The sequence below is a fragment of the Onychomys torridus genome, chromosome 7 (genome assembly GCF_903995425.1).
Source record: "Onychomys torridus chromosome 7, mOncTor1.1, whole genome shotgun sequence".
In the NCBI taxonomy this organism is placed as follows: domain Eukaryota; kingdom Metazoa; phylum Chordata; class Mammalia; order Rodentia; family Cricetidae; genus Onychomys; species Onychomys torridus.
In genome coordinates this window covers 48538185-48565579 of record NC_050449.1, presented here as the reverse complement: position 1 = coordinate 48565579, position 27395 = coordinate 48538185, and the positions used below count along the sequence as shown (strand labels likewise).

The window sequence follows — 27395 nt, the reverse complement described above, 5'->3', positions numbered from 1 at the left end:
TTATGATCTCCTCTCATTCTAATAGTGTTTGTGAACAGCAGTGTAACAGCTTTCCAAAAGCAGCAACAAGATCCCTAAGAGTACTTCAGCTTTGCTGAGCATCACTCAGAACTTTGGGATTCTGACAACACTTCCCAAACAGCAAACCAGAGGGTGCCATCTTCTGAGATGCCAAAGGGAGGGGAAAAGACTAAAGGAATTTAGAAGAAGTTATTTGGCATCTTTGTGGAAAACAGATTTAGGAGTTATTTAGTGTCTCTGTGGAAAAATCACATCAAGTCTCCAAGAAGTCCCTTTGGAAAGAATATCACTTAGTCTGCTGTCCAAAATGCCTATTAATATACCATAGAACTTTCTGGGAGATGTGGTAAAAGACACTGGGCTGCAGGCATCAGCCAAGCCAACTTTTAAAGGAGTATTCCTTGGTCATGCTGTAGACATCTAAATGGCTCAATACATCATAAACACAGATTTGTTTAAGGTCATGCTTTTTGTTTGTTTATTTGTTTAGCTGAACTTTACAGACACTGTGGCCAGAGTATTCTGCAGTATTCTACAGTCCCAACATCAGTTCATATATATTCTGACTGACTATACTGAGAAATTTTAGCAGGATGTAATCTCAAAATCACAGCCTTTATACTTATATTTGCTTTACACATCTATTTCTGTATTACAAGACACTATTCTAAGAAGTTCTGAAGTCAATCTTTAGCAGCAACCCACTACTGTCTCAAACAGAAATGATCAGTCTAGGGGCAATATTTTTAGATTTTATTATTACAGTAGAAATCATCTCACAAAATAGAATTAGCTGAGTACTTGAAAATTCTCAAAGGATGTTTTAAAGATTTATTTTCATTCATGTGTGTGCATGTATGCCTGTAGAGGAACTAGAGTGACATGTGGCTGGCAGCCACCTCACGTGGGTGCTGAAGACTGCAGTCGGGTCCTTAGGAGGAGAAACAACTGCTCTGGAACTGAGCCACCTCTCCAGCTCCCCACAAATGGTTTAATGATTCCTATATGGGGACTCTGAAATATTTCATAGGTCACTTGATCTCTTGATGCCTCCGATAGCCTCCTAACAACAAAAAGAAGCAATATAAATTCAGTCTGGTCGGGTTTCGTATGTAGCAGAGCAGCTCCTTCGCTGCGATCTACTGAAGATCAGCCCTCGACACAAGGGTTTGTAGAGAAAAAGAAAAGAAAAAATTCAGTCTGGCTGCCTGACAACCACCAGTCAACTGTACTAAGTGACAACTACTTATGTTGGAATTAGCTCCCATCACCTCAGGTTTCCCAATTATCACAGTGACTGCACTCAACATCACGGGCCTGCGGGAACCACACTGACGGTAACTTCCCTGAAATCCTAAATGGTTTATATTTGAAAACATTCTTAAGACACGATCTTGATAAATATTGACTACATTACCTAATATCCGTAGCTGGATGGATGGATGGATGGATGGATGGATGGATGGATGGATAAATCAATCTCCCTGGAAGGCCCAGACCCACCACTGTAAAGCCAAGGCTAGCCTGGAACTCTCAATCCTGCATCAGTTTCTGACAGTTTGGGGTTACAGGCGGGCATACTCAGCTAAAACCCATTTCTTAAGGGTCAATATCTATAAATAAAATCCATTAAGATGTTACTTATAAATAACTAATTTGTGCCGGTCTGAATGTGGACCCCAAACCAGAGCTGTCAGTTTCACCTGGGAACTTCTTAGACATGTAAATTCTCTGGCCCCTCAACCTCCTTGACACAGACTCCTCCAGCAGAAGCCCACCAGTCCTACCCTCCCGGGGTCTAGCTACTTCTGCAACAGACCCTGACACACACAACCACAACAAAGTAAATACGTAACTTACCCTCCTGAGAGAACAGGTAACACCACTCGAACAAATGGAGGATCAAATGGAAAATTATCCTAGAAAAGCGTAAGTTTAATTTACTTTAAGAACATCGTAAGTTTAATCAATTTTAAGAACATCATTTTTAATTTTGCATTATTTAGAAGGTTTTCAAATAATCAATAAAGAAATGTATCCTCCTATTACCTGTAATATAAAGGTCATAAAAGTGAAATTAGTCCAAAAGAAAGCTGAGAGACAAGTAAATAAAAATGTCAAATATGGAATTCAGGCCAGGACAGAATAAAATAGTGCTGTACTAACTCACATTGTACACCAAGTGCATGGCTGTGGGTAGGCCCAGGACAGGCTTTTTCTTTCCACTACAGAAGAGGAATATAAGAGGTTAGCTAACAGCAGAACGCAGACTCTGGGCCAGAGAGGCAAGAGGCGGAGCTACAACACACCAAAGAGAGGCCTAAGGGCCTTCTGCATGCTAAGCTGGGCCCTGAGGGTACCAACAGCCAACTGCCCTCCCAGGAGTCTCCATCACAGAGACTCCTGGTGTCCCCAATGTCTGTGGCCCTGGCAGAGGCACATGGTAATCCCTGCTAGGGAAGAACACAATACTGGAAACCCTTCTGTGATCTTTCACATGTGTATCCATCTTACTAAGACTTAGACATAAGGACACACCATGACAAGACAGAAGCAGAGCAGCCAGTCAGCAGGCAAACGTCATCTGGAAGGGACGGCAGGACTCACACCGTGAGTAGAACCCACAGGATGCTGGACTCTGAAGCCACAGCAACAAGGGCTAACAACCTAATACTTGACTGCATCATGGCAACACACTGCAGCAGAGACTCAGTACCGTCCAAAAGGAAGTTAGGAAAGGCCAGAAAGGGTAGACACGGTGGGAAATGCAGAAAATAACAAGACACATGGTTATTCACACATGTTTGAGTCTTAGAAAAGAGAATGCGGCAAAAAAGAAAAACAAAACTGGATGAGAACTTTTAACACTCCTCAAGGTTTGGTCACGGTAAGCACTACCAAGAAAGACTAGACTCTTCAAGATGAGAGAGGTCGTCAAAGCGCTGAAAGGAGGTGGCAATTTGACAACCTAAAAATGCAATGCAAGTCAGGCAGAGCAGCACGTGGCTGTAACCCCAGCAATCAGGAAGAGAGTGATAACTTTGAGACCAGTCTGTGCTTCATAGCAAGACCTTGTCTCAAAGAAGAAGAAATAAAAACAAATCCATTTTTCCCATCTGCAAAACTGTACTAAAAAGAGATCTCAACAATTATTCTTTTAGGCAGGAAAAAGATTGTGCTAGATACAACCTGGGAGAATAAAGAGCACGAAAATCCAAATTTGACTGGTCCCAGAATCTAAGTATAGAATGTAAACACATTTATTGAGTACATGAACTCAAATGTTCTAAGGCTATGAGATTACAAGGGCAAAAAATGGAATGTTGCAATTTAACAATTCAAGGATATATATGGGATGAGTAAGAGAACATATAAGCCAGGCGGCGGTGGCACATGCCTTTAATCCCAGCACTTGGGAGGCAGAGCCAGGAGTATCTCTGTGAGCTCGAGACCAGCCTGGTCTACAGAGTGAGTTCCAGGACAGTCACCAAAACGACACAGAGTAAACCCTGTCTCAAAAAACAAAACAAAACAATATATATATAGAGAGAAAACATATAATCACCAAGCTAAAAGGCAGGAAAATGGGAGTCCTAAGAAAATCTAAAGGGGCAGGGGACATAGAACAAGAAAGATGAGTAGAAAATCACCAATCATATGGTAAATTTAAACCCAGTTATCAGTAGTAACATTCAAAACAAAGGCTAAGCTGCTTCAAAAAGTCAAAGGTGATGCTGAGGAGATGCCTACGCAGGCACAAGAACCTGAGTTCCAGCCTCAGAACAAAGACAGACAGCCAGGTGTGTCAGCACATGCCTGTGACTCCAGCACCAGGGAGACAGGGACAGAAGGATCTAGGGGCGCACTGACCAGTGCCAGTCTAGACAAACTGGAGAACTCCAAGGCTAGTCAAAGAATCTGTCCCTTCTCCAACCCTAAAGAGGTAGAGAGCCATCTCATATCATGCAGACGGTAGCTAACATAGCCAAGAGTGTTAGATGTTAGTCCCCTGACAACCAGGTCAGGAAAGCTGCCTATAATTTCCTCTAGCAGCTGGACAGTGAAATGGCTTCCTGCTCCTGTTGAAGAGAGACCAAGGGAGTCTAGGAGAAATTCTGTCCAATTTTTATGTTCAAACAACATGGTTTAAAGGGAAGTGATGCTATTTTAAAAACTCCTTTTGAGGCAAGATAGGAAGAAATATGCTTCATTCAATTATTTCCAAGAAGACAAAAAGTCAAAAAACAATTACCATATTTCCCCTGTCTGCTCACAAGACTTCCAGGAACATACAAATTATGAAAATTTGATCCTCCCAGTAGAGGAGGCACATTTCTAGTCGCTAAAATGGATCATCTTAGATTTCTACTGCAAGGTAGAGAGACACCTGCCCACCCATACGTACTGCCAACTTAATGTAATCTACTTTCAAATCTATCTATAATTGAACAGTATAAGGAAAACACAGATGCACAGCTTGGAAGAGCAGAACTATTATTAGAACAGATCTCTAAACACATGATCCCGAATGGGTAACTATAAAATCTCTTTAGATTGCTTGAGAACTGCCTTCAGTTTCAGAAAGTAAGTCTACTTCAGAGCTTAAGAGACTTCTCCATAAACTGTGCTCTGGGATTCAACTAATAAAGATCTCTACAAACTCTAAATATAAAGGAAATATTCTTTAATGCCTTTGTTTTCTTCCTTCTAAACATCTTAAATCCTGTTTTACCTACACACCATACACACACTCTGTACCATTTCATGCTAGGATTAAAGTTAAAGCCTCTAACTAGTCTCCCAGAAATCAGCATACTATCAACCAGCACTGTTGAAAGCTCAATGACCGTTTAAGACAAAACAGGAAGCTGAACAGACCAACTCTGCCCTTACACAAACCCTCCAGGGCTGGTATACAGCACAGAGGACAGATCCAGAGACTGCAGGCTTTCCAGCATGTTCTGCAAGTCCAATAGCCAGCTCCCTTGTCCCCAGAAGGACTGCAAATCCAATGCCTTAAATAGCATGGGGCAATTCAAAGTCACTTGGGTAAACTAATGTAGACAAACACTGTAGCTGCAAGACAACTGCTACACTAAGCCTCCTCTTCAACTCAGAAGAACAGAGCAAAGAGAAGCCCTGCATCACTTCAACATAAACCCTCAAAACACCTTAATCTAGTTGAGATTTTTAATCATTAGATTTTACCCTATTATACATTCAATCACTAACATTTTATCTGGAGCCCATTACTATTCTTTTTTAACTTTTATTCCAAACATCTTTAAAATTACTAAGTGTAGTACAAATTCAGAAAGGAATATACAGGGATACTTTTATAAATTATTATAAAGTGGATGCCCACATGACCAACACTCTAGCCAGTAAAGAGTCTGCAAGCAGGAAGCCCAGATGTCCTTTCCACTGGGCAATCCCTTGTCCTAATATGTACGGTGATTACACCTTCGTCCTACACCAGGTCCTACAGGAGCCCCAACTTCAGTGTTTCTGAGCTTTCTTCTCTCACTGTTGTTTACCAAAGAAGTCTTCCTAGATTTTTTTCCCCCTAATTTTACCAGGGTCCCCTGCCCCATGGAATTTCAGCGTAGTAGGTTTTGTGGCTGAAGACCATTATAAATGCCTAAGGATGTTTCATTTAAAGGACCAATTTTCACCTACCTGCAGTGACAATGCATGTCCTATACAATTCTAGTTTTACAAACTGTTTAACTTTATATAAATGGAACTAAACAAAAAGGCTAGGAGTCGAGCGAGTCTAGTTACTTCTGCTTAACACTGTATAGAAGACTGACCAGATCTTCTCAAATAAATCTATCTTAGGATTCCACATTCTCTACTTTCCTGTAACTTGGGTTATTTGCAGTTTGGGGTTATGACAAACAAAATGCTGCTCTGAACACTCTTGTTTATGCTTCCTGGTGTGTCTAAGTACTCATTTCTTGTGGAGTATAGGCCTCATGAATTTCTGTACCTAGCCAGGCCCACTATCAACATTTAATCCCAACACTCGTGATGCTGAGGCATGGAGATCTCTGTGAGTTTGAGGCTATCCTGGTCTAGACAGCAAGTTCCAGGTCAGCCAAGGCTACACAGTGAGACTCTAAATAAATAAATAAACAAATAAATCCTGAACAATAGGGTATGAGTATCTTCTACTTTCCCAAATCATACTAAATTGTTCTCCAAGGCAGCTGAACCAATTACACACTCCCATTAGAAGAACATGGAATCCCACTACAATGGTCTTACCTTAAAAGAGAAGTTAAGCAAAATATATTCTATGCCTTCTTTTTCTTTTAAGATCTGAAGATCACTGTGCAAAGGACTATCAGAGTCAACCCTAAGAATAACAAAACAAAAGTCAGTTCAAACAAAGTTAGAAAAACCTTTCTTAACTAAACTCCACCTGAACCAGTCCAAGAGCGGACAACAGAGCCCCCAGGGTAAGTTCCAAACAGAAGTTCTAAAGTGCTCCACAGTCCCAGAAAAAAACGGATTACTATGGGCTTTAGCTCCCTGGGAACAAAGGGAATTTGAAATTAACAGTCATTTCAAAGAACTATAGTAATTTTTCAAACAACTCAAAAACTTTTTTTGATGATACACTTTCCTAAAATTATATTTTTAGTCAAGAAGTTTAAGGAAAGAAATTTACCACTGATAAAACTGAGAAGTACATCACTGTAAAAGCTTTTTCTTTAACTCTTCTGTATGTACTGCTTAAACCTCTTTACTTCAAACATAAATAGCATTACACAGTCTCGTGTTATTTTGAATACATTTGTTTGTAGATCGTCCCTGTCTTAAAACACTTTATGCTCCTCTATCACTCCTCTCCCTCTGTGACTTTACCCACTCTAATAATCTAACAACTACTTCCAGAGTAGTAATGTCCAAGTAAATGCCATAATATAAAAGTATACAACTGATGAGGGAAAAAAAAAAAAAAAAAAAAAAAACCAAGAAAAGAAAGGAGAAAAGGAAAGCAAACACTTCATTGTGGACAGTAGGTCAGCATAAAAAGCACTTACTTGTGTAGTTTGACATGCCAGTCATATAAGCTGTCATTTATTAGTTCCACTGAATAAATCCCTGTGGATACACAGGGGACAACACTGGTTACTCTTTATTGATTATGTATTACTCTGATGTAAGTAAATATGTTAAATATACTAAATAGCCAATAACAGTAAATTTTTACTATTAAAATAATTAAAGCTATTTTGTTGTTAAAAGATACTTTGTTGAATTAAAAAACTGCTTACTACTTACTTTCACTAAAACACATTATACAAATAATATTTCTATGTATACAGACACTTCTAGGAAAATAGAATCCTATATAAACTACTTTAATTTTCACCTTTTGACATGCTTTTCAAACCTTTTACAGCATACAAGTAACTTTATTTTTATTATTTGTATTATTTTACATGTGTGTGTGTGTCAATGTATGCCACCTATGTGCCTGTGAAGGCTATGGGGGGGAGGGGGTCAAACACACTATACCTGGGAGTTAAGAGGCCGCTGTGAACCTCTGACTTGAGTGCTGAGAACTGAACATGCATACTCTACATTAGCATCAAGTGCTCTTAACACTCTCTAGCCCTTACTGCCAATCTTTAAAACAACTCTACATCTTTTTTTTTTTTTTTTTTTGATGAGTCCAGAATAATTGAACCAATTATTCCTAAATTGGTTATTTCTTGCTTATTAACACTACAGCAATAAATTTTTTCCTTGGGCTCTACATTACTTAAATCTTACTAGATAAGAAAACCTTTTGATTTTTGAATTCATGCTGCTGAGGACTGAAACCCAGGGCCCCATGTACTGGGCAAGTGTTCTACCAATGAGCTACATCTCCAGCCCTGAAAAAGAACATTTTCTTCATAGAATTATGAAATGGGGTAATCTATCAACTTTGAAAAGAATACCACTCCTATTATTAAGTTTTATTGTGTCAAAATATGAAAATAAATTCAGCAAGTTTTTCCTTGTACAACAAAGTATATTAACCTTGCTTTTTTTAAAAAGTAGTATTACTCATACTTTTGCCAGAAGATAAAAATCATGAGTTATGTCTCCATCAGGAAGAAAGCAAAAGGAAAATTATGATGTATTTATATAATTTTTTAAATAAAAAAAATAAACTCATTTTATCTCCTACATCTTTTAGAACTTTGTTAAACCTGAATTTCACATCTCCAAAATAGTCAATAAAAATTTCTGTCTATCTATATTAGTTACATCTAAGCTGGGTGTGCTGGTACACATCTAACCCCATCATGACTAAACAGAAAAATAGTGAGTTCAAGCTAAATGGTCCCCTATCACTCCCTAAAAGGAAAGCAAAAGAAATGAGAAACAACACTACCTGAAGAAGCAAATGGCCAGCAGAGCCAGGGCCTCACCTGCTTTGTAGCTCTGTGATCTGTAGACGTCCCTGAGCTCCTTCATGAGTCTATCTGATGCTTGCACTGACCCAGACACTGCACCCTGAAACAACAGGTAATTAAAAGCTTAAGGTATCGGGGTCTGAGGTAAAACTTTACAATGACAGGAAAATGATCACCACTCAGCTTTAAATCAAGAAGTGGCAGACAGTGATGACATATGCCTTTAGTCCCAGCAACTGGAAGGCAGAGGCAGGCAGATCTCTGAGTTCATGATCAGCCTTGAGTACCTTCCAACTTACTCACTGAGGTAGGGTCTTTTAACTGAACTACAGTCTAGTTTAACTGGCCAGCTTGCTCAGGGGATACTGTCTCTGCTTCTGCATTGAAGAAATACAGGCTGGCCACCATACAACCCCAGCATTTACGTGAGTTCTAGGGAGCCAACCACCAATCCTAACACTTTCCGCTTGGGAGACAACCACTTTAACATTTGAGCCATCTCAAAGAATGGGGTTTATTTCACCCTACAATTCTATGTCATAATCCATCACTTTGGATAAGTTAAGGAAGGAAATTCAAACAGTCATAGCACACGCACAGTCAAGAACAGAGAGAAATAAATGTGCACTTGCTTGCTTGACTGTGGTTCACCTTTTGTCTTCTCTACAGAGTTCAAGACTCCCCACCTAGGGAACAGTGTCACCCAAAATGGGCTGAGTCTTTCCACATCAGTTAACTTAGTAAGACAATTCCTTGACAGACATGCCCACAGGCCAATCCAAAGTCAATGACCCTCATTCAGACTCTCTTCCCATGTTAATTCTAAGTTAAGACAAGTTGACAATTAAAACTAACCATCAGAGGATTATTATACAGAGACAGCAGCATGTTTCCAAGATGTGAAGAAGAGATGAACAAGGTATAAAGTAGCTGTCAACAACCAGAAGCAACAGCCTAGGTCAACAAAACAAATGGCTGCATCCACCACTAAAACAGGATGGAAACAGAGGGCAGCTGAGATTGGCATATTAACGAATTATCCAATTATTATTTATATATATATATATATATATTTTTTTTTTTTGGGGGGGGGGTGTTTCGAGACAGGGTTTCTCTGTGTAGCTTTGCACCTTTCCTGGAACTCGCTTTGTAGACCAGGCTAGCCTCGAACTCACAGAGATCCATCTGGCTCTGCCTCCCAAGTGCTGGGATTAAAGGCATTCGCCACCACTGCCTGGCTTATCTATAATTATTTAACCAGAGTCCAAGTTCTAGATACTTAGTCACACTTACATTTAAATGGTCTTGCCTTTGAGTCTTCCTAATTTTCTCCAATATTGCCAAATTTTCTTTTTCAATTCCTTCGTCCTCTGACTTTTTCCCATTAATAGGCTCTTCTTCCTTCATCTCATAGTGATCCAAGTCTTCTATATCCTACAAAGAAAACAAAAAAATAGACTCATTCAGGTTTCTCTTCTTTACTAGTTAAGAAATTAGAGGAAAAATAATTTTTGAATGGAATAAAAAGAGTACAAGAAAGAAAGGACGCATCCATTCTGTGAGGAGGGACCCACTACATTCAGAAGCTTCTCTCTCCTTTAACGTCTTCTGGTCTGTGTAAAAGCTGGACAGAGTGCAGCAGAGTCCATAGTTTCACAAAGTCCTAACTATTGCCAAATAAGCCATCTTTAACAACCTCCTATTGTGAAGAACTTTTCAAACAATTTAGTGACAGGTGTGAAGAACTTAGCTATTTATACTTTGCTCTAGAAACCTGACTTCTAGAGTTTTATTCAAAGAAATGTGATCACTAATTTAGGCTTAACTGTGTCTATTTTATTCTAATAATTACAAAAACAAAACACACACACACACACACACACACAAAGCAAAACAGTTAATTCAATATCCATTATGGGGTCATTAAAATACTAAAAACCTAATTCTCCACAGTCTTATGTAGCCCAGGCTTGCTCAAACTCCCTATGTAGCCAAAGATGACCCAGATCTTCTGATACTCCTACCTCTCTACACCTCCTGATGCTAAGATTACAGGCAAGCGTCACCATGCTGTTTTATATGGTGGTTGGGGACCATATGGTGTTGTGGACCGTATGGGTTATATGGTGTTGATGGTATGTCTTGGCAAAAGTGTTACATACACCACACAACAAACCTCACTCAAGAGATTTATTGGGAAGGAAAAATCTAGGAGAGTAGCTGCCTCTAGGGTGAGAAGCAGCAGCAAACTGAACAGGGCAGAGAGCTGATATAGGGTTTCTTAGCGGGAGGGGGAGCTTTCCAGGGTAGCCTGGGATTGGTAGGTTTTTGTGGCCTGATTCTGGGGCAAGTGCAGGGATTGGGGGGATTTCAAGCCCTAACCCAAGGATCAAGTCAGGGTCAGGGAGTTTTTCCTTGGCGCAGGTCTAGGGTCTAGTCAGGGGCAGGGTGTTTTTTCCTTGGCCCTTTTCACCATACACTGTTTTATATGATGCTTGGGGACCAAAGCCAGGACCTTGTGCATGCTAGACAAGTACTTTACCAACCAAGCTGCAGACACATACATAATTTTTTTCTATCAATAAACACCCTGAAATAAAAGACATGGAATATACAGAATTTCCATGCATCAAAATAAGAACTGAAACAGAAAATGCTGAAAAGGCTTTGAGATCTACATTTAGTGTTTCAAGTTTTCTGTGGTAAGCAGCTAGGGATTTCTATAATTAAGTGAAGTTTTTAGAAAACGAACTTGAAAAATATCCACAGACCAACATCTCTCCCAGCCCGTTCTGTTCTTTCCCCACATCATCTGATCTTACATACACAAAACTCTATGCCCAAGCTTTCTGATCCTTACTTTTTCAAGTATCTTACTACTAAGCTTCAATTACCAAGATCTCAGCAGGAGTTTTTATTCACTACCTCCATTTTTCATGCAAATTGGATTGAAAGTTAATGACCACCTTCAATCCAAAACAAATTGAATGGGTCTCCTTCAGCCCATTACATTCTATTCTTAAACAGATTCTGCACAGGGCTTTATATCCTGAAGCTTCTCTCCCATCAGATACTTGTTTTCTTCAAAATTTCAGTGAATGCCTCCTTAGTCTAGATTGTCTCCTCCTCCAACCAAGTCATTTCCATCCACACACTTTACTTGAATTTTAATCAGCAAATCCTAAATATACCTCATCATCTTTCTATAACATATTCACAGCACTCTATTCTCTGCTAATGGTCTCCTGATCAACAACCTTATGAATCAAAAACGTTTGTCTCTTAACTCTCTGCCCATGCTATCCAGGTGTGGATGCCAGGACTCCACCTCTCCTCTCCCTTAAAGGATAGCAGCATCCAGTGTCCAGAATTACACCACACCCAACGTTACTCATGTTAATACGAATAAGACGGAAATGTCATTCTTTTTACTTGTCTTAATCAGACATTTCCTAAGTCACTTCCCTAAACATCACTGTCTCTGGTAAATCTTTGCTTGTTTTCCAAGAAAGGGTTTCTCTATGTAACAGCCCTGCCTGCCTCTGCCTCCCAAATGCTGGGATTAAAGGTGTGCACCACCACCCAGACCCTGTCAATCTTACGAGAAGAAAAAGGAAAGTTGAAAATTCTGAGTGCAAAGTGTATTCCCTGCATCCCAGGACAGAGGGGAAGTTAAATGTCCTCATGTAATTTGTTCCACCTATGTTAAACTGCACGGAAGCAGTATATCTATCAGTCTAAATAAATAATTTACAGGGTTATTCTACTGCCAGATATAAAAAAGTGACTACTACTTCTTTAGCTTTGACATATTCTCAAAACATTTTAAATACATTTTCTTCAAATAGTCTGAATAAATTATAAGACCAAAACAAAAACCAATATTTTTGAAGCTAAAGATGATGAAATTCATGTACATTTTATCTGTTCAATAGAGGATTGGATCTTCATTTCAAAACTTGAATTTAAATTCAAAGCTTCAAAGCCTAAAAATCTACTAGTGACTGACAATTACTTAATGCCTTGGAAAGTTGCTCCAAAATTTGTTATTTGAATGTGTCCCCTCCCAAAATCGAGTATGGTAATAGGATGGTATTAAAAAGAGGCCTTCCCTATTGCTGATGACACCACCACATACTTAAGACAGAGGACTCGAAAGTTGCCAAGGAATCAGCAATTAAAGCAATCCTCCCTAGGTGTAAGACCTACGCAGCACAATTTCTATGAAGGCAAGATGATATACTTAAAGGTGTAGTAACTGGCACTCACATGCTGTTTGCAATCAACAGCTATCTATCTGGATTAAAGGCCCACTCAACTGGAAGGAAATTGTGTCTGGTACTGGGAACCTAGACAGTTTTCCGGGAACTAGTAAAGTCATGGACTTTAGAAAAAGAATCAACTACAGCAACTTTACTAAACCAGTGTAATTCTTTACTACATTCTAAATCATCTTTTCCTCTTACCCACACTTGTAGCTATGACCCCTCATCAAAACAGTCTTTCTTTACACCATCAGAGACCATCAAAGAAAACCATGACTGGACACAATGCAAAGATCAAGGCCTCTGGGGAAGCCCAGCCCCCACTACATCTTAGCTCCTGCATCTTGGGCTCAGCAAACATCACAGAAAAGAGGGTAGAAAGACTATAAGAGCCAAAGTAACAGGAAGTCCACTGTGAACAGTCTCTCCTAAAAACAGACCAATAAACAGGACCAGAGCAATGACAGTTATCAATGGGCATGTAATATAGAAGGGGAAAAATTTTCAGGAGTTCCCACCCCTAGACAGAGAACTATAAGCAATTACTGACTGCTGGGAGAGGGAAAATTAGCCTCTCCCAGGGGTGAGCCCCTCATTGGTTGTCCAATGCAGAATGGTCGGCCTTGAAACCAAATTTACACAAACAACACAAACGCGCGCGCGTGCGCACACGCACGCGCGCACGCACACACACACACACATATTTGTGATACACATACATATGTTCATACTCAGCAAATATGTGTGTATATATATATATATATAAAACAATAATAAAGGAAAAGAAGCTATCAATTTCGGAGTGGGGGGAGATATGGGAGGGGCTTAAGGGAAAGTAACTGGGAGGAGTTGGAGGAAGGAAAGTAATGTAATTCTATTTCAATTAAGAACACACTAGCCGGGTGGTGGTGGCGCACACCTGTAATCCCAGCACTCAGGAGGCAGAGGCAGGTGGATTGCTATGAGTTCAAGGCCAGCCTGGACTACAGAGCTAGTCCAGGACAGGCTCCAAAGCTACAGAGAAACCCTGTCTTGAAAAACCAGGAAGAAAAAAAAAAAAAAAAGAACACAATAGGGCTGGAGAGATGGCTCAGAGGTTAAGAGCACAGGCTGCTCTTCCAGAGGTCCTGAATTCAATTCCCAGCAACCACATGGTAGCTCACAACCATTTGCAATGAGATCTGGCACCCTCTTCTGTATACTAAATAAATTAAAAAACAAACAAACAAACAAACAAAAAAACCAGGTGGTGATGGTGCAAGCCTTTAATCCCAGCACTCAGAAGGCAGAGGCAGGCGGATCTTTGTGAGTTTGAGGCCAGCCTGGGTTACCAAGTGAGTTCCAGGAAAGGCACAAAGCTACACAGAGAAACCCTGTCTCGAAAAAACAAAAAAACAAAAACAAAAACAAAACAAAACAAAAAACCCACAATAAGGGGTTGAGGATTTAGCTCAGTGGTAGAGCGCTTGCCTCGAAAGTGCAAGGCCCTGGGTTCAATCCTTAGCTCCAAACAAACAAACAAACAAACAAACAACAACAAAAAGAACACAATAAAATATAAAAAGATTAAAAGAGCCAGGCAGTAGTGGCTCATGACTCTAATCCCAGCATTCAGGAGGCAGAGGCAGGTGGATCTCTGAGTTTGAGGCCAGCCTGGTCTACAGAGAGAAACCCTGTCTTGAAAAACTAACAAAAGATGAAAAGGAATATGACCTGTAACCGATGATTAGACACGAGCCCTTCTTCCTCGACAAACTCTCTATAAAGAAAGCATAACAGATGGTCTGGCTAGGGTGTCCTCCTGCACTTTGGCTTCTATCTTTGAAGACACTGCATGGAAGTCCTCCCGAGACTCTACATGCTAGCTAGCACCCTGATTCTAAACTCCCTAGCTTTCAGAACTGTGCAAACATAAATAACCCAGTCTCGAGTATTCTAATTCCAGCAGCCCAGAACAAACGAAAAGAAAGCCCTCATTTTCAGTAAGAGACAGTGTCACTGCTTCTAGTAAGCAGTCCCTATGATGTCTTCAAATTTTCCTTTCATTCAAATATAAAACTGTGTGTGTGTGTGTGTGTGTGTGTATTTTCACAGTGTGTTCATGTGTGTATGGAGACCACACATTTTTGTGGAATATTCCTTTAAACTGTGTGAAGACGTATCACTGTGACTGGTTTAATAAAGAGCTAAACAACCATTATGGAGATGAGATAGCGAGCACATGGAAGACTATAGATTTAAAAGTATGCATTAGTTTAAGTTACAAGAGCTAGTGGGACAGACCTAAGCTAAGGCCAAGCTTTCAAAATTCAGTCTCCATGTCATCTTTTGTGAGCTGGTGGCCCATAGAGAAAAATCCATTTATACGAATCTTAAGTCTTCCTCAATCACTCTCTACCTTATTTTCAGACAGAATCTTACTGAGCCTGGGTCTAGCTGATTGGCAGGCTAAAAGAGCCACAGGGGTCCTCCTCCATCTCCCCAGAACTGGAGTTACAGATGCAAGCCACATCACACGGTTTCTTTTTATTTTACACACTAGTGCTAGAGATCTGAACTCAGGTCCTCACACTTGCACAGCACTTTACTGACTGAGGCTTCTTCCCAGCTGTAAACACAAATGTTAAACTTAGTAGTTCTTCCTAAAAATAACCAAATTATAAGCTAAATACTATTATCAAAAGTAAACAGATTTTTACTGCCCTCAGATAAAATAATTTGTTCGAAGACTAGATGCAAAGCCAGGGTTCAGAAAGTATATTCCATTCGAAATACAAATGTTATTCAATATTAACATTATTTCAAAAAGAAGATTAAAGAATTACTAAAATGTGTCAAATATTAATATACTCATGAGATGTGAGCCAGTGAGACGTATTGCTCAGCCAGTAAAGGCAACTGCCCCCAAATTCAATCCTTAAACTCACATGATGGAGAGAATGGACTTCCAAATGTTGTTCTCTGACCTCAACACACACACACACACACACACACACACACACACACACACACACCCCAAAAATAATAAAAAATTAAATGGAAGAAATTTAAAAATATTCATGGAATATTATTCTTACACAAATACCTACTTCAGCCATCTCTTCCTCTTCTTCCTCTTCTGAAGTTACCTCTTCAGTTGTCCCATTCTGAAACAGAGAAAGAATGTGCCAAAGCTACACAGAACACAGACACACAGAACACATCAGAAAGATGGCCACTATTAACCACTGTCACTGTGGTCCCATGAGCAGGACTTACTAAAATTAAAGTATTTAATTTTAAGTCAATCCAATGTAGCAGATGCCTTAAGAATACACAAAGGCAATCAAATATAAAGGAACTTCAAAAACTAAAGCATAACCTAATTTTTAAAAATGTTTACTTATATAGCTATGTGTATGTGATCAAAGGTTTCTGCATATAATAAATGCTCCAAATTATTCTTTTATCTATCTACCCCTTTAACCTGGAAAAGCTTAATCTTTCAATAAATTCACAGGGTTTACATTTTAAGCAGTCAGGTATGTCATTAGGAAATGCACTTGTCTACCTACCACGGAATAATTCTCATAAGGCACAGTTCACACTCACTCACACAGGAGTCTGATGGGGTTTTAGAAAGGGTCTTCATACACAGTAGGTACATGAAGTTTTCTACCAGAGCCAAGTGTGCCAGCTCTCAATATGGAAATGCATCTACATTCATAAAGTAGGTTTAGTTTGAGGCCCAGAATATCTAGAATATCAAGAAACTAGGACTCAGAGATCAAATCAGACCTACCAGGATCTTGGCAGCCTCAAGGCATCTATCTGTTCTTAGACGCTCTGAGAGCACAAGTCTTATGGGGGGAAAATTCATTATCATAGAGGACTAACTCTTCACAGTCAGTGAGCTGGAAAGATCCTGTGCAGGTACAGACAGCGTAAGCTTAGGCTTGTTTTAAATCCCAATCTCTTTAAACATTTATTATTCCTTTCCTTAGGACTAAATGAGAAAGCAAGCATCTTCCAAAATTACTGTGGTTCACCCTTTCCTTCATTTCCAAGCAAGATTATTTTTGGTATCTTCTCACAAACAAAAGGAACATAGCTACCCAAACAGTCCCAAGGTCCCAGACGTCAGTCTATGTGCACTGAGGGTAAAAAGCAGTTCTGAAATGTGAATTTCAGAACCTACCCCAGAGAATCTTGTCTTCAAATGGAGACCATTACAGAAAGCCACAACCAATCAAAATGCAAAGAACAAACAAGTGGCTGTCAGTGTCCAGCCCCAAATGACGCATCTATAACACAGCTCCTGCATCCAAGGACCAGGGCCACAGCCAATTAGGGTCAGTAGGATGTAAGAGCCAGAAGAAGGAAAAGGAAGTTTGCTGTGAGATAGATCACAGAAGTCACATCCATGAAGTCTCTCCATCATGGCTCCCTAAATAAGACCTGACCAAGAATGGCACCAACAGAAATGCTAACACAGAAGGGGGACTCTCATGGGGCCTTGACAAAGAACTACAGAAGAGCAGACATGACCCTCCCCACTGAAGAGCACAGGTGATTAACCACATGGTCAGCCCTGAAAAAGACATACTACAGGTGACAATCAAACTAGTGCCTGTCTAACATTTTATAAATGAAAAAGCTGAAACACTCTTCCCCAAAGGATTAGTAATTTGACAAAAACACAAAGCCAATTAGGCTCATGAAATCTTAAGGCCTTCACTTCAACGTGTAGGCAGGCTTCTTTCCAAAAGCCCACTGAAAACAAGCATGGTAGCTGCTCAAGCCTGTAATCTCAGCACTGAGGAGGACTGATGTGAGTTCAAGGTCTGCTACACAGTGAGTTCTAGGACAGCCTGTGCATTGAATAAAAACCCTGTCTCAAAACAAAAACAAAGCAGGGTTTGGGGGAGGTGACGGACTTTGATTAAAAGAGACACTGCTACACTAGAAAAATAACACACAGGCCCACAACTACAAAGCAGGAGCGGACATAAGGCAGATGGATTCTACTGTTGCTAACAAAGTTTTAGCTCCCCTGCCTGAGAAGGCCACAGGAGACTAACAGGCCAGACTGCGTTAAGGTGTGCCAATTAATTTAAGGATCACTCTATTCTACAGGAACCCTGTCTACCCTGACAGCCTCTAAACTACTATGGGTGTTAGAACCAAAGAGAAAAAAGGAATCTTTTTATTGTAACTCAACACAACAGCAGAATTTCCTGATAGACTTGGGAGTTGGAAACCCCACCTGTCAGGACCTCCCCATCCTCTGCTTCAGGAGAATACAGGTTCTACACACTGAACACCAGAGAACAGGAACCATCCTATGTACACCTCTACTAACAGCTGGTCCTGACTGATGCCATATCTTTCCTGTAAGTGAGCAAATAACCAAGTACTACAAATAGAAAACTGATCCTGAATGGGTGCCACACAGAAAGGCCAGATAAGTGATCTGAGGCAAGACAGAGCTAAAATCTAAGCGGAATCATTAGCACTGTTGAGAACAAAACAAGAACAAGTTACTACAGAAAAGACAAGACAGTTCTGGGAAATAAAAAACATTTGAAGAAAAACAGTAAAAACCCATAGAACCTAACTGTCTCCTCTGAACAAAGCATTTATAGTAGAGACGACCAAACAGACGAGAATATGAAGAAAGGAGAGGAGTGGAAGCCTGAGGAGTTAGAAACAAAGCACTTGAGGATGCGCAAGACAAGATCCAAAGGTCTAATATTCGCCCAGAGAATGAAAGGAAAAGAGACAAATGGTGGCAGGATCTGAGAGAGTTCAGATTATTGAGTGACTCTGGATACCCAAATAGCACTGAGCAGCCAGTGGAGTCCACAGAGAGAGGAAATCAAACAGCACTCAAGACAGAGCAAATGAAAGAGAGTAAGCACACAGTCCCTCAAGTTCCGTCTGTAACAACAAACACCAGAGGTTAAAAAAAAAAAGTGAACAACTGGGAAGACACCCATCTGTGTACACCAGTGGATTCCCCACATCAACACACTTTACATGCTAAAAACTGACACCAAGTATACAACACTCTCCATGCATACCATACACATCTCCAGAAACCACATCTTTGTAGGAAAAACAAGACCAGAATACATGCTATTTAGGGATCTGCCTGGGAGGAGCAATAGTAGCAATCACACCAATGTACAGTCCGTCTACGGACCTGTTGATAATGCAGGAGAGAGGTCACATGCACTGACAAACAAAAACAAAAGTAGCCCCAAAGTCACCTGAAAATATGTAATAGTTCTGTCTAGATAACCCTTAGGTTAGGGGGGAAAGATATTCATCTCCTAGCAAAGTAACTCCTAAGTATGTACCCCAGAGAAATAACAGCATAGGAATATCCAGAAATACAAACAGGATAATCCACACTAGGATTGATTCTTCCTAAGGGGGAGGTTGACTAGAAACAACCTAAACATCCATCAACACTCAAATGGCAAATGAGGAAATAAATAGTCTGATCTATCTGAACAAGGGATAAACATAGTAATGAAAAGGAACTGCAAAGGAAAACATGCAATACATAACATGGAGCTCAAAAACAGGCAACACTGGCCTATACACAGAACACACATATGAATGAGAAGCCAGAGAAACCAAGGGAAGATGGCTAGCTATGAAGGCCTGAAGGAGTGAGCAGAAGGCTTCTGTTGTGTCAACAACCGTCTGACTCTTCCCTGGGTGGTGACTGAAGAACCGCTCCCAAGGGATTCACGGGAACCAAACGTTATGCCAAGCTTAAAGCTTCCTTATTTTCAACATTGACTGTATTTATTACTATCGTCTTACTAGGCATGTGGATAAATGGTGCCACAGACATAAGAAATGTAAGCTATTCAAAAACACACTAAAAGTTAGCCTTGTACAATGAAGTCAACCAGCACTCAAGGACAGTATACAGCTTTGCATGTGTGTTAAGAAGTTGATTTTCTAAGAGTTGAGATGGCTCAGCGACTAAAGCATCTGCCATGTAAGCGTCAGGGCTGAGTGCAGATCCTCAGGACCCATGTCCAAGTCAGAGATGGCAGATCCCTGGGGCTTGCTGGATAGCCAGCCTCACCCACTGGGTAAGTTCCAGGCCAGTGAGAAACTCTGTCTTGAAAAAAGGGGATAAGGTCTGCAAAGACAGCCATTCAACAATTAAGAGAATCAGCAACAAACTGGGATTAGGGTCCCAGCACCCACATTAGTAGCTTACAACCTACTATAACTCCAGTCCCAGGGAATCTGGTGCCCTCTTCTGGCCTCCAAGAATACCAGGCACACAGAGAACATTTACAGTCAGGTAAAAGACTCACATACATAAAATAATTTTTTTTTTCTTTTTCTTTTTCTGGAGCTAAGGATCAAACCCAGGGCCTTGTGCTTGCTAGGCAAGTGCTCTACCACTGAGCTAATTCCCCAACCCCATAAAATAAAATTTTAAGAAAAATAAAAAGAATAGGCATCTGAGAAACACCCATGATTGTTATCTGACCTCCACACAGAACATGCACACACACAAATACCACAGAGAAGCAATTTTAATGACAGCAATCCATTAAAAGCAGAAGGTAGAGATAAATAAAATGGGGAGCAGGAGCAGGGAGATGAAAAAGGAAACATTTGACATTTTAAAAAGAATTGATTCTTCCAAGGGTCTAAGGTATTAAAACAGACAAGCCTCTGGTTAATCATCAGGATAAAACAATTTCAGAAATGGATCAAGCTTGAATTGCTTAAAATAAGGTTTATCCACTTCAGCAATACTGACATATTCCCTACTCTGTTATGGGGTTCTATGCCTCATCATAGTACTTTAAAAGCATCCTATCAAATCATAAAATGCCAACAGCATCCCACCTCTCTGCTACAGCTAGTGATGACAACCCAAAATGCTTCCAGGTATTTCCAAATGTCCACTGAACCAGAGCTGCTTTTGTTTGAAATGTTCTAAATTTAAACTATATTGTGGCAAAGATGCAAAGCTTCCTAAGTCGAACCTTGACCCAAAAATGAAAGAAGAACCTAAAAAGAAACAAACCATTTTACAATTTCAGAGTCTAAGCAAAAATAGAAAAACATTACCATAGCTATCCTAGGAGTGTTTATTAGAAAAATGCAAAGATGATTCAAAATCAGGGTATTTTGTTACATAATTCACAAATAATCTTAGCTATTTTTACTAGCCTCCTATGTACACTCAGGAGAAACAAGACAGATTTCAAGACTAGGATATACTGTAGGTAAAAAAACAAAACCACAGACACTCTAGAAAATAAAACTTGAACAAATACAAAAATAAACCCTTTTTCTCATCATCATTCTTTAGGCCCCACTAAAATACAAGAGAATACACAGTGTATAGGTACAACATTTAAAAAAGCAACGGAATGTCTACCAGGTACACCATCTCCACAACTGCAAACAGGGATAGCAGGAAGGACAAGAACCTAGACTCCCAGACACTGCATTCCTCGCCTCCACTTCCTTACACAGAACCTGGGAAGACTTATCTGTCATACAAAAGTCCATCTCCAGAGAAACTGGAGCCATCATTTACCAGTACTAAGTAGAAAAGTAGGGGGAAGAGTAACTGGGAATCAGCATAATTCCCCCTAAAGCTGTAAGGTGACAAGCCTTGGCTATAAGGAATGTGCTATGTGCTACCATTCATTTGGTACAACGAAGAAGGGTATGTAAAAAAAAAAAAAAAATTAAAATGTGAATGAGCAAACAGAGTACAAAATATTGGAGGATGGGCTTTATAATGTATAAAACAAGACATGATTAAACTGAGATATCATAGTTAATAGAAAATATAGACACCAGAGAGGACCAAAGAGTCAAAACACACAGCTTTGTAAGTCTATCACATCTGGACAAGCAATACTATGCTATGAAGAAGGGGTAATCAGGAGCTGCTGAACTCAAGTTCACATTCAGAGACTGGAGAAAAATCACACCCCTGGCATTCAAAGTCTGTGGTGTCCCAGCCCACAGTGAACCTGGGCTGGCCTGAGACTTGCTTTAACTCACAGACCACTGGATCTGCTCCAGGTTTAAGCCTTAAGAATGTCCAAAAACTTCCACTCTTGTGTTCTTGGAGAGTTCTAAAATGACCTCTGAAGAAAAAGAAGTCTTATGAAGAGTCCATAGAGAATAAAGCCATGTGAGCAAATGCCAGATATACGAGGAGTGGGGGGCAGGGGAAAAAAAGCCATGTTGGACATTTGAGTGCAGCTCAAGATAAAGATCACACTAGTTGTCTACAGCCATACTCTAATGAATGTGCCACCACATGACTGCACAGTAATGATCGTCAAATGAAGTCAGCAGACACTACCCAGGTAAGCCTAGATAGTCCACCCAATAGCAAAAATTACTATTTTAAGGCATTAATGTTTTTTGTGGTTGTTTTGTTTTGTTTTTAATTTTTTGAGACAAGGTCTCATCATGTAGCCCTGACTGCCCTCAAACTCAAGAGATTTGCCTGTCACTGCTTCCCAAGTGCTGGGATTAAAGGCATCTGCCACCATGGCCAGCCCTTTTTTGCTTTTTAAGACAGGGTCTTCATCTGTAAATAGGCTGGCCTCAAACTCACATTCATCCTGCCTCAGCCTCCTGAGTGCTGAGATTATAAACCAATTCTTGTAGCTAGTGCGCACGTGCACACACGCACACACACACACACACACACACACACTCGCACATACACGCCTACACAAATAAAAATACAATAAAATTAATAAAAAGAACATAATACAAAAGATATAAAGACTCAAATAAGATCTAAAATCTAAAGTTAGCCAAGCAAAGTGGCATAGGCCTGTAATTCTAGCATTCAAGGTATAGAGACAAGAGAGTCATCAGCCTCAGCTACATATGGTTTTTTTGAAGCTAGTCTGAATAATGAGACCTTGTCTCCAAAAAAAAAAGGAAAACAAAAAAATTAAAAGCCCAATCAGTAAACTCCAAAATAAACAAAATGGAAAAGCAAAATTAGCACACAAAATGAGCAGTTAATACTTGCTAAGGATGTCCCAAACAATTCACATGTATTTCACTGATGAGTAATTTTTACAATAGCCCACAGTGCTGCCAAACTACTATGACTACTTTGTGAAAATGAGCAATGACCACAGTGATCAGGAGAACGGCCCAAGAACCTAAGGACTTAAGCTAGTATGCAGAACTGAGATTCAGGGCCAGTGGGGGCTTGTTCTGAAACCCCAACTCTGAGCCAGATTTTCCAAAAGATAACTCAGGAAATATGCCATTCCTTCATGCTTTGTCTCTTATCTGACAATGTAACAGAGACAAACAAGAAAGGGAAAGCCAACAGAGACGACATGAGATCCGGGAACCAACAGATTCACTCCAGGAGAGCAGACAAGAAAGATTTGTACAGCCAACCCAGAGAACGACTCATAAGGACTAATGCCGAAGAGCCACTGGCTCCAAAGCGAGGATCCCGGAAAGAGAAGGTGACTTTTAGAAGGTAGGAAGTATTGCTCTAAAAACACACTGAGAACAAAAAGATGGCACAAGCAAGGAAATGCCCAGACAGAACCATGACTCCACAAAGTCCTGACGGTAAACTCATTACTCATAACTAAACAGTTCAAGAAGCACTGGGTGGTCAAGTAGTTAGTATAAGAGCTAAATCCTGATTTATTATAATAAAAAGTCAGTAGTTGTAGCTAAATAGATAAATCTCAAAGTCCTGAGTGACTGCTGCATTGGTGGGAATGTCCATTGCTTGGGAAGAGGTAACTTTGCATTAGGCCTTAAGAAGCACAAACAGAGTATGGACAAGTTGTATCAAGGGAAGTTAACTGACTAAACAAGCAAACAATCAGAGAAGAAACACAGAAATCAGAAATTTTAACAAAAACCAAAATAGTGGGGTTGGGAACAAGTGCTTACCTATACCTATCACAGTAAAATACAAGCAACTCCAAGAAATGAAAAGGCTGTTTAGTACCTAAAGCAAAGCAATTTACAAGGACACAAAACTAACTTCCAAATAGGTTGTATAATAATTTTAAATTATCCTAGTTAACTGTGATTAAGACAATTGATTCAGCTCAACACTAGAGAATGTTTACTTTACCTGACCCGTGGGTAGTGGTTGATCTAGCATCTCAACATCCAGGTGCTTAGGAAGGTTATATAATCTGCAGAGTTCACATATCAACCACTTCAATTGCTGACGAAGCTACAAAACACATTTCAGTAAATAAGCATTATGTTAAAGAGCCCTTAGAAGACATTGAATAATGCTACAACTACTGTTAGTCAATCTAGAAGGAAAGGAAACCGTGCTGCTGCTCCACTGAGGCCTACGGATGGACTGACAGTCTTTTATACGCTTTAGAGCTGTTGGTATAGGAAATCTTAAGTTACTACAGCTTAGTGCGTCCTCACTACATGGTAACTAGAAAATAACCCCAACAAAAAGGCACAGAAGGAAGGTTCAGACATTGTATAGTGTCTAGTTGCTGACATCCTAGAAACTTGCAGCTTTAGAAAAGAGAACATTAATGCATAAGACTATATAACCTAAAGGAAGCGTTGCATGTGGATTCTGAACTTACATATGCAACAGTCATGTTTGTTTAAAACTACAGAGACAAAAGTGACCTAGTAGACTGGGCCCTAAAATAAATAACCTTGTATACCCAAGCCCCTGGCTTTAGTCTCTCCATCTACAAAACAAGGAAATAACAGTTATCTCAGGACAAACAGTGAGGAGTAAATTAAAATTAAGCCTCTCCAAAAGAAAAGGAAGAAATTATTGGGAAAACCGCCGTATTATAACAGCTCTTTAATTTCCATTGTAAAATTCTGTAGGTATATATACTTTAAGGCAGTAAACAAGGCAAACTATGTGAAAACATACTTTTCCCCAACATAGAAGATGAGCAATACTTAGACTCAGATGGGAGCTGATAAAGCAGTTTACTACACTGGACAGGAACAGTTAGCTCAGTGTCTCTGACCAAGAAAAGACACAAAGAAGCAGCAGGTCTATGGAGGACTAAGAAAACAGAAACAGGATTAGAATGGGTTAAACCCAGCAAAGAATAAGCTCTTCCACAGTGGAAAAGGACCAAGTGGACATGGGGAAGGCTAAACACTAAACTAGATCAAACAAATGCCCTCATGCTTATAGGGAAGCAAAAGGCCCACCACTGTGGATTTGTTATCCATCCAGTAAGTCGGAATGTGTTTAAGTACATAACGAGATGAGACAGGGTGACCAGGACACAGTGCTGACCACGGGCTCCTGCAGGAGTGCTGTAGAGGGCAGCAGTGTGATGGCATCCTACCAAGCAACAGGAAAAACAGGGAGTACATCTTCCAGGAAGTTTACTTTTTAACACTCCCCTCCTCTTCAGGGATTGTGGAAGAAACTAAGATCACAGGGAGGCACTAAATATTTAGAAGGTAGATGGACAAGTCTTTGATACTTACTAGAAGAGTTTACGGTTTGGGGAACAGAAGTATAAAAAAAGAACTCAAGTTCCCAGGGCCAGATGACCAGTATCATTATTTTATTTCCACAAAGAGAATTAGTGAGGGAAAGCATGATGGGCTGATGGAGACAAATGTAAACTGATATTCACATCCCATGGCACATCCAAGCAGGATCCCCTGCACACAGAGGATCTATGTACATAAGTATATGGGTTTCAAACTCTGAAGACAAATTTTGGCTAGAGATACAGATTTAGGAATCCCTGCAATAGATGAAGTATGAGTAACAAGAATAAAAGAGCTGCACAGAGAAAGCACAGAATAAAAAGGTAATAAAGAGACACACCAAGGAAGAGCATCTCAGGAGACCAAGACAAGAGAGCAAGAAACAGAGCTGGGGAATGATGGTCTGACACAAGTCCCCACTAGGCTAGCAATTTGCACAGGGCAGACACATCTTGTCTGTGAATACACATGACTTATCACAGAGCTTCACAGAGAAGCCAATCAATATTCTTAAAATATTTTTCTGAGTTCTGTTAACAGCTTCCTACATTTATGGGAGGGAAGGAGTAGGCACAGCGCAAGCCGGCACTAATGTATTTTACAACACTGTATACAGAAGAGGACAATAACACAATATCCTAAGCCTTGCTTCTTACTGACTGTATCTTGGAATGTTCTATGTATACTATGGGGAAAGGCTGGCTGCACTCTTTTTTACTACAGTGGAGTATTCAACTACACATCACATTTAACAAATTCTTTACTGGTGGCATTAAGTAATACATGTTGATGGAAGAATATTTCAACCACAGAAAAATCAATTTGGGTACTAAGAAAAGGAGCCACTGGATTGGACAAGTAAGAAATGTCCATACAATTGTAGACTCTAACCTATAATAAATAAGTAAATTAAAAAGTTAAAACAAAACAACTATTCTCTCTCGAAACCAGGCCACGAGAAACTGGCAGAGGCTGTAAGAGTAAAAAACGTGTTTTTTCACTATTTACTTCCTAAACTAGGTCCAATGCTGTGTCCATTCCATTTCACTTGACAAGTTGATTTTTTTCATAGTACCAGGGATTCTGCTTAGGGCCCTGCACAAGGCAGAAAAGTATTCTCCTGCTGAGTTATAGTTTCAACCATCTTTTTACTTTTGAGACTGGATCTCAATCGGTTGACCATACTAGCCTTGAACTTGCAATCTCAGGGCCTTAACTTCAAAGTAGCTGGGATTTGGGGCCTGTGCCACCAAGCCTGGTTCAGAAGCAATTTGAGGAGGAACAGAGGGCTATGTCTCTTTCCCTCACTGCTCCACTGGAGATGTCGACATGCACCTGCCGCACTTTTAATTACCTCCCACTTTTACCGCTCTTAAGATCTGAACTCCTTTAAAACTTTTCAAGCTATGTTCTTCTTATTATTTTTTTTGGAATTTTTTACACTTATGGAGGTTGGGGGGACGGATGACATGGATGACATGTACCATGACACATGTGTAGGAGTCAGAGAACAATTTCTCTCTTTTCCTTCTACTATATGGATCCTGGGTATTAAACTCAGGTCCTCAATCTTGTAGGCAAGTGCTGAGCCATTTCAATAGGCCTGGTGTTCTTAATTTTAAGAATATGTTTAAACTATCAATAATTTATTTTGACAAGTCAAAGAATTAGTGAGTCCAACTTCCCTAAATGGTTAGTTTCCCTAAAACTATCTATAGAAAGAGCCTTCCTTCCTAAATTAAAATACCAGCTTTACTTATTCTAAATTCTCATTTGCATGACTGTTCCTAAACTTCTACTGCCTGATGGTCTAGTTCCAATATTTAGTATTTTATTTCATTTACTATCTGGACAAATCTTTTACCTTTCTAAATTTTTTATTTTATTCTTTATTCTTAGAGCCATTCTGTCAATAGCAGAAACAAATCTGTTGGTTGTTAGGCATGGTGACACAGCCTATAGTCCCAGGACTGGAAAGACCGGGGCCGGAGGCTTGCAAGTTCCAGGCCAGTGAATCACACAGCAAGAGCCTGTCTTTAAAAGCCAAAATAAATAAGTCATTTTTAGTGAGTGACACTGAATTAGATTTATAAATAGAAGGACATAGAGACAAGTGGCTTTTGTAACATCTTAGACATCTGTCTGCCCATCCAGGAACGTTGTATCTAAGTTGTTACATTCTGCTGGGCAAAAT

General features: G+C 39.9%; 1 protein-coding gene across 2 annotated transcripts in view; it reads right to left on the bottom strand.

Moving 5' to 3' along the window:
- The window catches only part of Ube2q2 (ubiquitin conjugating enzyme E2 Q2), a 53255-nt gene that overhangs the window by 10165 nt on the left and 15695 nt on the right, over nt 1–27395 (bottom strand). Inside the window, exons 3-9 of one of the 2 annotated variants that reach the window (XM_036191870.1) lie at nt 23829–23933; nt 15796–15852; nt 9735–9875; nt 8457–8541; nt 7074–7134; nt 6292–6382; nt 1882–1940 (exon numbers count right to left, since the gene is read on the bottom strand). In XM_036191870.1, coding sequence (XP_036047763.1) covers nt 1882–1940; nt 6292–6382; nt 7074–7134; nt 8457–8541; nt 9735–9875; nt 15796–15852; nt 23829–23933 — 599 coding nt within the window. The remainder of the gene's footprint in view (nt 1–1881; nt 1941–6291; nt 6383–7073; nt 7135–8456; nt 8542–9734; nt 9876–15795; nt 15853–23828; nt 23934–27395) is intronic. The other variant, XM_036191871.1, reaches the window with a different exon arrangement.